Source organism: Erinaceus europaeus, chromosome 18, assembly GCF_950295315.1.
Source record: "Erinaceus europaeus chromosome 18, mEriEur2.1, whole genome shotgun sequence".
Lineage (NCBI taxonomy): Eukaryota > Metazoa > Chordata > Mammalia > Eulipotyphla > Erinaceidae > Erinaceus > Erinaceus europaeus.
Genome location: NC_080179.1, coordinates 38828807 through 38845043, shown reverse-complemented (window position 1 = coordinate 38845043; position 16237 = coordinate 38828807). Strand labels below are relative to the sequence as shown.

Sequence of the window (16237 nt, the reverse complement as noted above, 5' to 3'; positions counted from 1 at the left end):
GCAAACAACAGAAGTCAAACATTCACCTATAAGTAAATGTGAAATAAAGAAAGGTATATGGCAGTATATTCAAATACACTTGGAATCAAGACAATGCAAATTCAGAACATGACATTTTCATATGCAGAACATCAGTGACTTGAAATACGGTGTTTGGGACAGCAAGAGGATTCATCTTGATAGAAGCATGTGTTTGACAATAGTTTGAGACCAACCCCCACTGTTCTGGAGGAAGCTTTGACACGGCTATGCCCCCCTCCCCTATTTAAAAAATGTTGACTTGGAGTGATGTCACCAGTGACACACGCGCACACACACACACACACACACACACACACACACACCATTTCACCTTTGGAGGATGCATTTCGCTATGAATGTGAATTATTACAACCCAACCTCATGAATCAAGAATATTCTTTTTTTTTACCTCCAGGGTTATCACTGGGGCTCTGTGCCAGCACAATGAATCCACTGCTCCTGGCAACCATTTTTTCCCATTTTATTGGATGAAACAGAGAGGAAATTGAGAAGAAGGGAGAGATAGAGAGGGAGAGAGAAAGAGACCTGCAGACCTGTTTCACCACTTGTGAAGTATCCCCCCTGCAGATGGGGACTGGGGACTCAAACCCTGGTCCTTGTGCAGGTCCTTGCACTTAGTACTGTGTACACTTAACCAGCTGCACTACTGCCCAGCCCCCATGAATCAAGAATCTCAAATAGACTTCTAACTTTTGATACAGTAAGCTCCCATGTCAGAATACAAATTAAGAAAGAAGATAATAAATATGGAGTCTTATGTGCACATGGTCTGTAGCAGAGGGATTTAAGTAGCAAAGGAAAGAAAAATTCAAGTCATCAAAACTAATTAAGAATTGTTTAAACTTGCACATGGAAAATGGTTTTGATGTAATCTTTGGTAGTTAAATGCAATGCTCAGAATTATGTAGTAAAACTTCAACAGTAAAAAAAAATAGTCTGCAAATGCATATTTAAAAGCTAGAAATAAACATGTCTTAATGTGTAAGATAGAGGTTATGAGCAGATGTTAAAGGATTTTGCATTTATTACTTTGATAAAGGGTAAAACTTCTAGTTACAAATTTAAAATCTGTCCAAGTAAAATATGCCCATCTATGTCTATAGAAATGTACACCTGCAGGGCTGGAGAGACAGCTCACCAGGTAGAGAGGGTACCTTGCTACCCACAGGGCCCTATTTTGAGCTCCATGGAGTTGGCAGAAGCTCCTGTGCTAAGGAGTTCTCTTTTCCTCTCTTTCTGTCTCTCTCTGAATGAAAAAGGCTGACCAGGAAATAGTGAAACAATGCACTTATATGGCTCCACTTTACAAAAAAAATAATAATAAAGTAACAAAAAAATTATGCCCAAGGGCAGGGCAGTGGCACACCTGGTTAAGTGCACATAGTACAAAGTGCAAGGACCTGCTTGTTCAAGGATCCAGGTTCAAGACCCTGCTCTGCAGGGGGGCAGAGAAGCAGTGAAGCAGATCTGCAGATGTCTATCTTTCTCTCTTTCTCACTATCTCCTCTTCCCCTCTCAGTTTCTTTCTATCCTATCTGATAAGATATGAGAAACAGGAAAAAATGATCACCAGGAGTGGATTTGTTGTCCTGGCACCGAATCTCAGCAATAACCCTGGATGGAAGAAAAGAAAAGAAAAGGAAAGGAAAGAAAAGAAAAGAAAAGAAAAGAAAAGAAAAGAAAAGAAAAGAAAAGAAAAGAAAAGAAAAGGAGAGAGAAAGAAAAGAGGAAAAGAAAAGAAAAAAGAAAGGAGAAAAGAAAAGAAAGGGGGGGTTAGGTGGTAGCACAGCAGGTTAAGCTCACATGGCAGGAAGAGCAAGGACCTGCATAAGGATCCTAGTTAGAGCTCTGGGCTTCCCACCTGCAGGGGGTCGCTTCACAAGCAATTAAGTAGGTCTATCTTTCTTTCCATGTCTCTGTCTCACCCTCCTCTCTCTGTTTCTCCCTGTCCTATACAACGACAACAATAATAACAACAACAAGAGCAACAACAACGATAAACAACCAGGGCAACAAAAGGGCAAAAAGAAAATAGCCTCCAGGAGCAGTGGATTCCTAGTGCAAGGACCAAGCCCTAGGGATAAACCCTGGAGGCAATAAAAAAAAAAATAAAAATAAAGGAAAAAGAGAAGAAAGGAATAAAATAAAATCCACACCCAGAAAACAACTACTGTAGAAGAGGAACTTCCAAACTCTCTAATAAAAAGATGTAAAAACTGAGGTGTGTTAGTTTGGGGTGGGGATAAAGTGGGCAAATTTTCCCCCTCTACTGGGTAACTCCTCCCCCTACACAGTTCTGGAAAGAGAGAGAAAATACACCAGAAAAAATAAAGGAAAAAAATGAAGAGAAAAGTAAGAAAGAAGGAAAGAAGTAAGAAAGAAGGAAAGGAAGCCACCCCCCTCAGGATGCTGTCATAGCAGCCCACCCCAAGGGCTCTGCCCACCTTCCTACCTTGCAGCTCACACCAGCCTTTTCTGACATTTCTGCCAGAGATTGCTAGAGCTGAGTCCTGCCCTGGGACACTGCCTTAGACTTCTTATGAGAACAATAGGATGAGAGAAAAGAAAAGAAGGAGGAGGAGGAAGAGGAGGAGAAGAAGAAGGAGGAGGAGGAGAGAAACAGAGCATCACTATGGTACATCTGCTGGTGGAAATGAGCTCAGGACTTCATGCTTGAGAGTCCAGTGACTTATTTACCCTTCTGCCTCCTGGGCCATTCTTAACACTGTTTTCAACCCTAGTTTTCTCTGAGGTTTAAAGTAGACCTTTGCCAACAGACAAAAGAGAAAGTGTTCAAAGTTACTGATTAGCACAAAAAGGCAAATAAAGATGATAAGGAGATACCACTTTATACCCTTACACCCATGACAGTGTCATGAGTTAGAAAGGACAATAACAGGGGCTGGACGGTAGCACAGTGGGTTAAGTGCACATGACTTGAAGAGCAAAGACCAGCATAAGGATCCCGGTTGGAACCCCGCCTGCAGAGGGGCCGCTTCACAAGCAGTGAAGCAGGTCTGCAGGTGTCTTTCTTTCCCCTTTTCTGTCTTCCTCTCCTCTCTCGATTTTTCTCTGTCTTATCCAACAACAAATGTTTAAAAAAAAAAAAAAAAAAAAAAGACTGGCAGGAACAGTGGATTCGTAGTGCAGGCACTGAGCCCCAGCAATAACCCTGGAGGAAAAAAAAAAATAGGACAGTAACAACAAATGTTGGAGAGGATTTGGAGCTCAAACATCATTACAGCATGCGTTGTACTCCGTGAGCTATTTCCTAACCCCAGTATGTGAACATGTGTTAAGACTGCCAAGCTTTGAGAGAGCCTCTGAGAATTCTTCCCATCAGTGAGATCAGTGACCTGGCAACTTGTTCTTTGGTTTTCTGAGGACTCCTCTGATTTCCTTCCAACTTGTCATCTGCCCTTCAGATAATAGAGGTTGTTTTATTTATGAACTCGGAACACAACGGACACTGTTGTCCACCTCTATGCACTATGAAACAAAACACTTAATTGTTTAGTGAATCAGAGATAGTTTCTTTCCCTTCCCACTGTTATTTTAGACTTTTCCTCTCAAATACTCAGGAATGTACATATTCTTGTATCCATTTTATGAACCAAGAAACAGACTTAAAACTTTCACACCTGACCAAGACACATTCTATAGAAAGTCCATGTCAAAATCAACATACGTTGGGTCAGGCATGGGGTCTTAATGAAAAGGTCCATACACAGTGCCATCTAGAAGAAGTGCTCCATAATCTTCTAGTCAGAGGACCATGCACACTTGCCCACTGTGCCAAGTAGGCAGTCCTAAAAAAAGATGTCTAGTGGGGCTAGACTGAGTGTCTCCTCTGAACACCTCCAGGAGGCAGCAACACAAGCCACATCCAACAGCACATTCACTGTTCAGGCAGCTGAGATGGTATCCCACCTCCATGGCCCAGGTCCCAGAGGAACAATCCTAATAGGAGGAGGTGTGGGAGGGCTTCAAACACTGCACTGATGGGCTCCAAAAAACAAAAAACAAACAAAAAAGCACCCCACAGGAAGGATCAAAAATCTGTCCTAAGAAGTACAGTGTTCTCAAGAATCTAGAGTTTAGAACAGGGTGATGTGTTCTCAGGCTCCAAAGCTTTTCATGCTTTCTAAAGTGGGGGGGGGTGGGGGGGCAAAAGGGGAGAGAGTAGATACAAGAATGCTACATAGAACATTCTCCGAGGAGGGCTAGATAGCACAGTGGTTATGCAACAAGACTCTCATGTCTGAGGTTCCAAAGTCCCAGGCTCAGTCCCCTACACAGGCATAAATCAGAGTTAAGTGATGCTCTGGTAATAAATAAATACACTTTTTTTTAAGTAGAACATTCTCTGAGGGCTGACTCCACTTCACTGGTCCTGGTGTCCATGTCCTAGGGACCAGGCGGTGGCGCACCTGGTAAAGTGCACACATCACAGTGCACGAGGTCCTGGATTTAAATCCCTGGCCCCCACCTGAAAGGGGAAAGCTTTGTGAGTGGTGAAGCAGGGCTGCATGTATCTCTTTGTCTCTTTCCCTATCACTCCCTCCCCTCTCAATTTCTTTGTGTCTATCCAATAAATAAATAAATATTTTTTAAATTTATGTCCCGCTTTTAGTTGGCTAAGGTGAATTCTTCACAAATTCCACTTTGTCTGAAAACTTTGGAGGAGGGGACTTCTTTCTTTCTTTCTTTTTCTTTCTAAGATTCTCCCAATCATTCTTGCGGAGTTAAATACTCTTCCTAGATTTCAAATGTATTTGCCTCAGATCGACCTGCCTAGATTCCAAAGCTAGATCTCCTTTGGTGTAGATAACATAATGGTTAGGCAAGACTCTCATGCCTGAAGATCTGAAGTCCCAAATTCAATCCCCTTCACCACGATCAGCCAGAGATGAGCAGGGCTGTCCCCAGACAATAACTTGGATCCACCTGCATATCAGATGTCAGGCTCAGGAAAAAAAAAAAAAAAAAAACTAGTATACTCATGGGCCCTTTGGAATATAACTAAAATAGGCCTACTAGCTATCTACAAAAAGGAGACCCCCACATCTTCATCTGCACTATTTCAGCCTTTAGGTTCATGATTAGTCAACAATTTATTTGGCTTTATATCTTAACTCTTCTTTCAACCACCCGATTCTAAAGGCTACCATGATGCCAACTGGACTTCCCTGGGAAGACAACCCCAACAATGTGTCCTGGAGCCCCGATTCCCCAGAGCCCTGCCCCACTAGGGAAAGAGAGAGACAGGCTGGGAGTATGGATCAACCTGTCAGCACCCATGTTCGTCGGGGAAGCAAATACAGAAGCCAGACCTTCCACTTTCTACACCCATAATGACCCTGGGCCCATACTCCCAGAGGGATAAAGAATAGGAAAGCTATCAAGGGAGGGGATGAGATATGGAGTTCTGTGGTGGGAATTGTGTGGAGTTGTACCCCTCTTACCCTATGGTTTTTGTCAGCATTTCTTTTTTATAAATAAAAATAAATCTCTGTCCCTAACACTGCTGGGACAAGTCAAGTCCTGAAGTCACATCTGAGATTCTTTCATTCCTGGGGTGGGGGGTGGGGGAGATTCTCAGCCACCCAGTCTGTATTTTGTGTTTGCAGAAGGAAACAGAAAGAGAAAGAAGGGGTTCTTGAAAGGGGAGAGTTGGAAGAAAATGAGTGCAGAAGTGGGCGAGTACAATGTGAAGAAGGAAAAAAAAAAAAAAAAAAAAGGAGGTGGAAACCCCAGCGCTGGGAGGGGAATAAAGAGTGCAGTCTGCCTATCTGCCTCCAGCTGGCCCCTCCCTTCCCGCCGCCCAGTGTGGGACACAGGTGCCTCCCAGCTGTCGGGGTCAGAGGGATCCTCGCTGCACCCTGTGCCCCTAGGCCACTTCCAGCACCCTTGGGCAATGGGCAGCCCCAACGGCACGTCGCCGCCCCACCACCGTGAGTACCCGCCTCGGGGAGCAGGACAAAGCCAGGCTAGGTGTCCTGCACTGGGAGGAGGGTGGGGGTGCCTAGGAGAGCCGGGTGTGGGATCCCGGTGTGTGGCTCCTGGTTCTAGCGCACAGGGTGCCCGCCTGGCTCTGGAGCAGGGCCCAGCAGGGTGGCGGAGCTGGGCCGCCCCTGGTGTGCCCAGGTCCAGACCTCCAGTCCCCAACCCCCAACTCTGATTTCCATTGTAGCTGTACCCCAAGTCTGGGGAGGCCGCCTGAGCCAAGCCCCAAGCCCCGCTGGCTCCCTGGTTCCCTGAATGGGGACTGTGAAGTTATCTGGGACAAAAACTTTTCTGCCAAAAAGCAGGAACCAAGTGGCATCCCAGAAGGAGAGGCAGAGCTGGGCAGAGGACTATGGGAGAAGGAGCCACAGTGAGTCCCAAGCTGCCTCAGGCCTTGGGCTTCCTTCTTGGGGGGGCTCTGCAGGGGTGGGGGATGTCAGAGGGAGAGATTTATCGAGATCGCAATTATTTGCCTGATCTGTTAGTGGTTTTATCAGCCCTCACTGCGTGCTTGCTTTTTGACTTTTGAAACCCCACATATGTTTTCTTGCTGACAGGAAACCATTGAGTGTGAGAGTCTCTGTGAAGATGTTTGCAAACATCCCTGGGTCTCGCTACCCCCACCCTCACCCCTCCTCTGCCACTGTGCTTTTGCCAAAAAAACATGGAAAGTTTATTTTGAAAAGAGAAGGGGAAAAATGGATTCCTTGGTTCCCACTCCTTGGCTGTCAACATTAGGAACCGAGAGGAAATGCTCTGAGTTTATAATGTAATCCTGTTTTGTTTTGTTTTTTCAAAGATTTCATTATTTGTTTATTTACTTAAGGAAAGTGATACTAGAGCATTCTTTCAGCATTCCTGATCCTAGGGACAGAAGCCTGAGCTCAAAAAAAAAAAAAAAAAAAAAATCTGTCCTCAATCTCCTGAGCCACCTTCCAGGCTGTTGTAATGTGATCCTGTTAAGGAATTAATATAAGGACATGGTTATTAATGACACAAACTCTGAAGCGGGAAAACCAAGTAGAAGTTTAGCCTCACTTCAAACTTGATTTTGGTTCTGTTTGGGCAAGGCTTGACGCTGTTTGTGTGTGGACTTGTGTCCTGGGTACACAGACAGGACGCCTGGGAGTGCAGGGCCCTCACTCTCTGCCTTGGGATTATGTGAGCATTGGAGGTAAAGCAGAGTCTCTGAGCTCCAGTGGCACCATCCACGAAATGGGACAGCCAGGAGGTCCCTGCTTGGATGATGATAATCGAATGCTTACAAAAGGCTCAGCACAGAGGCCCACATGTGTGTGCGAAATGGTCTGCCTGTGGCTGACATCTCCCTGATCACTTGACATGAGGCTGTGAATACATGAGCTCAAGGATGATGCTGTGTTCATGTGTGTGTCTGTGATGTGTGAGTCAGGGTGGAGACAGAGCTAAGGTAATTTTTCCAGTTCAGGCTGGGAGGGACAGGTCTGCACCCACGCCTCTGACCTGAGAGTCCCTCTTGGCCACCCCAGCGTCTGACCCCTGACCCTATTCCCCTAGCAGTTCTCAGGGATTCAAGTTTCAGAATTTGGCCAGTAATTGCCAAGACCCCTTTTCTGGAACTGACACAGATGAAACTTGCATACCATTCCTTTTGCCCCTCAGACTTGATTTATGACAGGATCTCTGCTGTGGGGAAGCCAGAAGGCTCTATTTTATTTTTGCTACTAATGCAGGAAGGATGTGTCTATATCCTGTCTCTGCTTACATAGTTGTTCCTCTGAACCAGTGCTGAGAATGGCCAGGAGCTGAGTGCTCAGATCGCCTCTTCTAAACCCAAGAGCCACAGTTATTTTAAATGAGCCATGTGTCTTTAGAAACCCTCAGCTTTGCCCTTGCATGGGAGGGCTCAGCACTCACTGAGGCGATGGTCAGGTTTGGCAGAATCTGCTGACCCCTGGCAGCAGCAGAAAGGTCTGTACTAAGTCCCACATGAAATTCCATCTCAGCTATTGCTCAACCCCTCCAGATACCAATGGTGTTGGGGGGTCACGTGGCACAGGCAACAGCTGGACACTTCAAGGGGTTGCCAGGAAGTTATTTGGGGGGACATGCAGTGCATACTGGGAAACAGATGTGGGGCAAGGGGCATCCAGTATTGGCAGCAGGAACATAGTAGCCCATCTACAGAGGGCAGGAAGAAGTTCTTCAGGGCAGGGCAGGAGCTAAGTCTTTCTTGTCTTCTGGGCTCTCAAGTATATGTACTACTGGCATTTTGAGGGTCCAATCACAACATCTTCCTGAGACTGAGTGAACACATTGAGCCCAATAAGTGCAAAGTTGAACAACCAATAAAGGTGAGAAACATCCAAGAAAGAGAAAAACACCTTCTCCCCACCTCAAGACTTTCCAAGTGTGTTAGAATTCCTTTGACAGATATTTTTACACCAGTACTTTTATTTTATGTAGTGATAACTGTCATGTATTCTAATTCATTTTAGTTATCTTCATAAAAAATCTATCTTAGGAGGTCGGGTGGTAGCACAGCAGGTTAAGCGCAGGTGGCGCAAAGCGCAAGGACCAGCATAAAGAACCCCCAACTCCCCACCTGTAGGGGAGTCGCTTCACAAGTGGTGAAGCAGGTCCGCGGGTGTCTATCTTTCTCTCTTCCTCTCTGACTTCCCCTCCTCTCTCCATTTCTCTCTGTCCTATCCAGCAACAATGACAGCAATGACAACAACAACAATAATAACAACAATGATAACAAGGGCAACAAAAGAGAAAAAATAGCCTTCAGGATCAGTGGATTTGTAGAGCAGGCACTGAGCTCCCAATAACCCTGGAGGCAAAATAATAAATAAATAAAATAATAAAATAAAATAAAATGTTAGTAAATTTTTTAAAAAGTCCTGTGAAAGTCACATGAATGGCTGATAAATGCTAGTAGCCAATGAAAGCTGCCATTTCCCCATCTTACCCCCACTTTTATTTTGGCTAATCTGCTTAGTGAAAACGTAAGTTCACTTTTGACATTACCTCGATACGGCACTGGGCTGCTTTTACTGGAAAGTACCTGTTCATGGCCTTTGCTCACTTCTCTCACACCCCCTCCCTCTGTCCTCAAGAAGGAAGCAGGCCCCAGGAGTCAGTGATGTGACCAACTAGAGTCAGAGCAGGGGCTGGAGCCACCGGTGCTACAGAGCTAAGCCTGGGCTTGACCCCACAGCCAACACTTGATGGCTTAGTGGGGCTGCACAGTACCTACAGCCTCGGTCTTCTCTGGAAGTGGGACTAATAACCCTGCTTCATGGGAATTACATGATGCTGAGGGAAAAAGGGTTCCGTGCTGGGCCCAGTGACCGTGGTCTTGGTAGGCATTACTATTATTATTGTCATTTTCATTATTGTACAGAGACATAGAGACATTAAGAGGGGAGGAGGAGAGAGAGAGAGACAGATACCTACAACCCTGCTTCACCACTTGTGAAGCTTTCCCCCCTATAGGTGGGGACCAGGGGCTTGAACTCCGATTCTTGTGCACTGTAGTGTGAGTGCTTAAGCAGGTACACCTTGGTGGCCATTACTGGTAACAGAAATCATCAAAGCAAACTTGATTAGTAGGTGCTGGTTGCCTCCAGAGTCTCCTTGCAGACAGAGGGTGGTTTTGCTCTTAGAATGAATCAGTTACAAGAGTAACTTAGATGAGAAGCCCTGGGGTCTGCTGTTCCACAGTCTTCAGTAACCAGTGTTTTCTTACCTGCTTAGAAACCTGAGGGGTGAAGGGGTTGGAAGCCTAGGGAAATGGCCTTTCCCAGTTCCCAGGCATGAAGGGCATAGCAAGGCTATGGACACAGGCTTTCAGGCCCCAAAACCAACAAGATCAGCCTGCAGTGGCAAATCTTGGGGATCATGTGTGGGTTCGAAGCTAGTGTGTGCCAGCTGGGGAGCTCTGTCACCCACCCACTAGAGTGGCTTTGCAAGAAGAGGGACTGTGTGAGGTGAGACCCTGCCAAACAGCCCACAGCTCATCAGCCATGCTTGTGGTCCAGCCTCACTGCACTGCTGCCGGCCGTCTCTGTCTCTCTCAGTTAACATCAGCCCTCCTCCCCCTGGCCCACCTCCAGTCCATGCTGTGCCCTGGGCTGTCTCACACAGGCTCCTTCTGTGAGGATACACCTGTCTCTCTGTCTTCACCCTGACAAGTCCTAAATCCAGATCCCTTGAGGTCTCTGGGTTCTCACCACACACATGTGCACATGTTCACACGCTGATGTGCATGCACACACATGCACACACACACACACACACATAACATCTGCCTGACAAAGACCTGCTTTCTCAGTTTGGATGCCCTCCCCTCCCAGGACCCTAGGAAACTCCCTTTCATAGCTATGAAGACACTATGCAGCCCTAATAGACTCCTAGGTCTGCCTCCTTCCTGGAATTCTGAACTGGAATTCTTCCAGACAACTCTGTGGTCCCCTCTCTCCAGGGCCTGGTACAGAGAGGTACACAATAAGTGACTGAAATGAATAGATTCTGCACACAAGGCCCAAAGGTCGGTGCTCCCAGGCCCGCAGCCATCCTAAACACCAAAAGCACGTCTTAAAAGGCATACACTAAAATAGTTCCTGGACCAGGACTTGGCATATACTTTGGCAGGCAGTAAGGAACAAACTGGCATGGACAGGAAATCAAACCAAAACAGGATCTGAGAATGCACAGATGGAAACTTTCATACCTGAGACTGTTGAGGTCCCAGGTTCAATCCCTAGCACCACTATAAGCCAGAGCTGAATAGTGTTCTGGTCTCTGTCTATGGCTGTCTCTCTGTCTGCCTTTCTCTCTCTCTCTCTCTCTCTCTGGATCTCACTCATTAAATTAAATAAAATTATATATATATATATATATATATTTTTTTTTTTAAGTAGAACATACTGACAGACTTCAGCCCTCATGACATGGCTTTCCTTCCCCTCCCCCAATAACTGTCTTTCCTGCCTGACCCCACCCCCACCCTCACTCCCATCTTTGCTTAAGGTCTCCTACAGACCATTATGCAATCTGAATTTCTCAGGGAAATCTAGCTTCCTATCATAGCTATTATAAATTTTAAAATTTGGTGCACTTTTATTTTTTAAATTTTATTTATTTATTTATTGGATAGATAGAAATGGTCATAAATTGAGAGAGCAAGGGGGATAGAGGGGAAGAGAGACACTTGAAGCCCTGATTCAGCACTCTTGAAGCTTTCCACTTACAGGTGGGGGCCAGGGCCTAAACCCAAGTCCTTGTGCATGGTAACATGTATGCTCAACCAGGTGTGCCACTACCCAGCCTCAGTTTTGGTACTTTTTTCTGGACCAAGTGCTAGTGTGGAAACCTATCCAACAGCAGATAGTGACAAAGGCTGGCCTCCTCCTCTTCTAGCCAGAGCCCTGGCTCCAAACGCCAAGCTCTGTCATAGCTAGGCAGCTCCTCAGAGCCTCTACCAGGCTAGCCTGCTCTTATAGCCATCAGGGAGTCTGCACTGTTATCAGCATGGCACAGATGTGGCTGCCAGCAGGGCTAGTTGCACCTTGCCTGGCTACAGGTTTGGCCTGTGTTTGGTCGGACACTATCACTACCCCTCATTAGTAACCTGTTGGACCTGATCAATTGTTAGAACTTCAATTTGGACAACTCTGAGAGTTAAAAACTCCAAAGGCTGGGCAGAGGACTTCACCAATGTGTCCTGGAACCTCCCCTCCCCAGAGCTCTCCCCCACTAGGGAAAGATAGAAACAGGCTGGGCGTGTGGATCCACCTGCCAACACCCATGTCCAGCAGAGAAGTAATTATAGAAGCCAGACCTTCTGCACCCCATAAAGAATTCTGGCCCATACTCCCAGAGGGATAAAGAAAAGGGAAGCTTCCAGTGGAGGGGATGGGACACAGAACTCTGGTGGTGGGAATTGTACAAATTGGACCCCTCATATACCACAATCTTGTCAATCATTATTAAATCACTAATTTAAAAAAAGAAGTTGAAAAATAAGAAAACACAAAGCAGAACATGTACTGAGTTTGGTGTATTGCACCAAAGTAAAAGACTCTGGGATGGGGTTGGAGGGTTCAGGTCCTGGAGGACCTAGGTGGGGATTAAAGTGTTATATGGAAAACTGAGAAATGTCACACATGGGCCAACTGTTATATTTTACTGTCAACTGTAAAGCATTAATTCCCCCCATAAAGAAAAAAAAAGGTGCTGTATGTAATGACAACAACTGTCTTATAAACCACTATTTCCCCTAATAAAAATGTTTGAGGATTGGCAAAAAAAAAAAAAAGACTCCAAGGAATTCCACTGAAGTGGGAGGTCCACAATATTGTGAGATTTACCTCCTGGAGTTTGACCAGGTTCCCAAAGTAAATATCAAGAAAACAAAAATGCTTTAAGTCTTCTGATGGGGGTTGGGAAGGGCTATGTGAGGTACACAGGGGGATGGGGGTGGGAGGACATGTGGTCTTTGTACAGCCCTGCCCTGCAGAAACTAGTGAGCCACAGTGAGCTGGCCTGTATCAGCCTATGGCTAACTTTACTTTACTCTAGCCAGTTACACCCACCCAAAGGTAAAAGAAAACACCTGAGCAGTACATGTGAGGTTGACAGAGGCAGGGGGTCTTGAAAAGACCAAGATACAGGTCAGGGGAGGTAGCATAATGGTTCTACAAAGAGACACTCATGCCTAGGGTCCAAAGTTCCAGGTACAATCCCCTGCACCACCTTAAGTGAGTGCTGAGCAGTGCTCTGGAAACAAAACAAAACAAAAATCCAAGACCTAATCACTGGACAGCAAAACCTTGCCTCACTGTACAACTGATCCTTTTTCCAGAGCACTGTGTCATCTATCCAGATAAATAAATAAATAAATAAATAAATAAATATTAAAATTAATATACAAAAATCAGTGGTGTGCCATTACACAAACACTAAGTCAAAAGAAGAAGCAGAAATCACTCCCATTCACTACTGCAGCAAAGTCACCTATACACAGGACAAACTTACCTTACGTGAGGGAAGCACTCAGCTGGCAGCCAGGTGCAAACCCTTTCACTGCCCTCTCCCTCCTCAGGTTGAGAACCTACACACTGAGGGGGCCAGGTGGTGGTGCACCTGGTTGAGTGCACATGTCACAGTGCGCAAGGACCTTCAAGCCTTCAGTACCCACCTACAGGGGAAGCTTCATGAGTGGTGAAGCAGGGCTGCAATGGTCCCTCTGTCTCCTTCCCTCTTTATCTCCCCTTCCCTTCTCAATTTTTGACTGTCTCTACCCATAAATAAAGATAATACATTTTTTTAAAAGTTCACATTTATTTATTCACTATGGAGACATATATTCTCAGCAGAATTTTTTCAAATTTATTGGGATTTAATATTGATTTACAAAATGACAAGATAACAAAGGTATAATTCCACACCATTCCCACCACCAGAGTTCTGAATCCCCAATCCCTCCATTGTAAGCCACCACAGTTCTCCCAAGGTTGCAGACATGGGTTAACCATCATCTCTACAACTATCTGTCTACATTTGTATATAATCCACCCCTTTTTCTTCCACCTCTAGTCCTCTCTTCCTCTCCAACCCACACATAACCCTATTACTACATCCAAATGTCTTTCCCTTTTTCCTCCTCTCACTCTCCGGGTCCTGATGGAGCTGGAGTTCAGAGCCCTCTTATCCTCCTCCTCCTATTACTTGTCTCCCACTGGGAGTATGGTTATTTTGGGGTTCAGAAGGTGGGAGTTCTGGCTTTTGTAACTGCTTCTCCTTCTCAGCAGCATTTTTACATGAAGGAAATTCAGTTTTGCCATAACAAGGCCTGTTTCCCTCTTTGATCCTGGGCCCAGTCTCTGACTTCTGTTCTGTCTTCAATGAGAGAGAGAGGATGCAGTGCAACACATAGCCATCCTTGGTGTTTTACGTGTTTCTTCTTGGTTGCTGTCATGCTGGGAATTGAGCTCAGGATCTACCATATGCAAGGCTGTCCAGCTACCACTGAGCCACCTCCCCATCCCAGAGTGGGTATGACTTCTGCAGTCACCTACCAGCTGCTTTCAATAGAGCCCTACGCAGAGCTTAGGAATCAGACCTTGAAGCCCAGGTTTCTTTTCCATTCTTTCTATCAAAACCCCTGAGCCCAAATCCGCATTGCATCAGTTTGCTAGCAACCCAGACACTGCAGCCTGGGACACCTTGCAGAGCCTTTTTGAGGGCCTCACAGGCAGTTGTGTAAGTGCTCACCCTCGGTGGATCGCATGCTGACTCAGCTTAATGCTATCTTGAAGTGATTTTCTTTTTCCTTTCTTTTTTTATTATCTTTATTTATTAATTGGGTAGAGACAACTAGAAATCGACAAGTAGGAGGGAAGAAGAGAGGGAGAGAGACAGAGAGACACCTGCAGCATTGCTTCACCACTTGCAAAACTTTCCCCTGCAGCAGGGGACTGGGGGTTTGAACATGGGTTTTTGTCTATGCATGCTTAACCAAGTACAGGATTTTCTTTTCTTTTTACTCCCTCCTCCTCCTCCTCCTTCCTTCTCCTTCGTCTTCTCCTTCACTTCCTTTAACCCCTCCTAATCCTCCACCGCCTTCTCCTTCTTCTTCTCTTACCTCCAGAGTTATCGCTGGGGATTGGTGCTGGCACTACAAATCCACGGCTCTTGGCGTCCATTTCTTTTTCCATTTTATTGGATAGGACAGAAAGAAATTGAGAGAGGAGAGGAGAGAGAGAGGGAGAGAGAAAGACACCTGCATATCGGCTTCACAGTTTGTGAAGTGTCCCCCCTGCAAGTGGGGAGCCGGGACTTAAACCTGGATCCTCACAGCGGTCCTTGTGCTTCCTACCATGTGCACTTAACAGGGTGCACTTAATGCCCCCACCCATGATTTTCTTTTCTTAATGAGATGCCAGAGATAAAAACCAAGGGTCTCCTGCTTGCACTTTATCAGAGTTATTTCCCTGATTCAACTCTTTTTCATTTTTGGGTCTCCAGGGGAACTACTGAGATAGAAGGGGGTGGAGAGAGTAAACTCCACGGCCACTCCCAGAGTTCTTGCTGCTCCTGTGGGTGATGGGAGTGGGGCTCAGAGGCTCAGGTAGGCATAGTAGTGGCTCTAACATACTCATCTTAGAACTCTTCATACTTAAGCAAGAAGCCCCACATTTACATTTTGCACCCCACAAACTTTGTAACTTGTCTTGATCCTGCAAATGGAGCTAATAATCGTTTCTCCCTCAGGGCTTTCTTCTAAGGATTAAGTGTGCCATGATAAATAAGATAACCAGTGTGCTTCCTGGAGAATGCTAATCACCGCCTCTGCTAGACAATTTTAGTATGTGTTCACCCTGCTTCTCGATACTCTTTGTCTCCTAGTCTTCTCTCCACTGTTCATTTGCCACTGAAAATACTCCCCAAGGGCAACGTGGGACAGTCTACTCAAGGGCATAGAGCCAGGGGAAACCCCTCAGATTTTTCAGGGAGGTCCTGGGTGTCCGTTCTCCTCTGAGCAATGGGAACTGGCTTTAACATGCTCCTGCTTTGGCCCCAGAGTGGGCGTGGTGTGGTGGAGAGCAATCCAGGAAGCACATGCAGGCTCCGCCTGAGTTGGAGCACACTAGCTGTATGGCCTGGAGCAACCTCCTTGCTCACGACTGCTCAGTTCCGGTACATGCTAATCTGGAATCTGGAGCAGGTATACTTGCTCTCCCAGCTTCTAGCTTGGATACAGGTCTTTTAACATGTAGGATCTCAGCCATCTTGTCCTCAACAGGGAAGAACAGACTCTGCAAATGTAACGGACTGGGGGTGGGGGGTGGGAGAGTGGGCAGATAATGGCACACCTGGTTAAGTGCACATGCTACAATGCACAAGAACCCGGGTTCAATCCCCGGCCCCCTCCTGCAGGAGGAAAGCTTCATGAGTGGTAAAGCAGGGCTGCAGATGTCTCTCTATCTCCTCCTCCCTTCTAAATTTTTCTGTCTCCCAATAATAAATAAATAATTTTTCAAGGGTGCCAGGCGGTAGCACAGCGGGTTAAGTGCACATGACGCAAAGCGGCAAGGACCCGCGCGGGTAAGGATCCTGGTTAGAGCTCCCAGCCTCCCACCTGCAGGGAGTCGCTTCACAGATAGTGAAGCGGGTCTGCAGGTGTCTTTCTCTCCCCCTC

The 16237-nt window shown here is 46.1% G+C and overlaps 1 protein-coding gene across 2 annotated transcripts in view; it reads left to right on the top strand.

The window, feature by feature from the left end:
• Window positions 1–5787: 5787 nt before the first annotated feature.
• Window positions 5788–16237, top strand: part of GYPC (glycophorin C (Gerbich blood group)) — a 37787-nt gene continuing 27337 nt past the window's right edge. The window contains exons 1-2 of one of the 2 annotated variants that reach the window (XM_060177956.1): window positions 5788–5996; window positions 6236–6418. In XM_060177956.1, the coding sequence (XP_060033939.1) occupies window positions 6304–6418 (115 nt within the window). In that variant the 5' untranslated portion in view covers window positions 5788–5996; window positions 6236–6303. The remainder of the gene's footprint in view (window positions 5997–6235; window positions 6419–16237) is intronic. The other variant, XM_016193242.2, reaches the window with a different exon arrangement.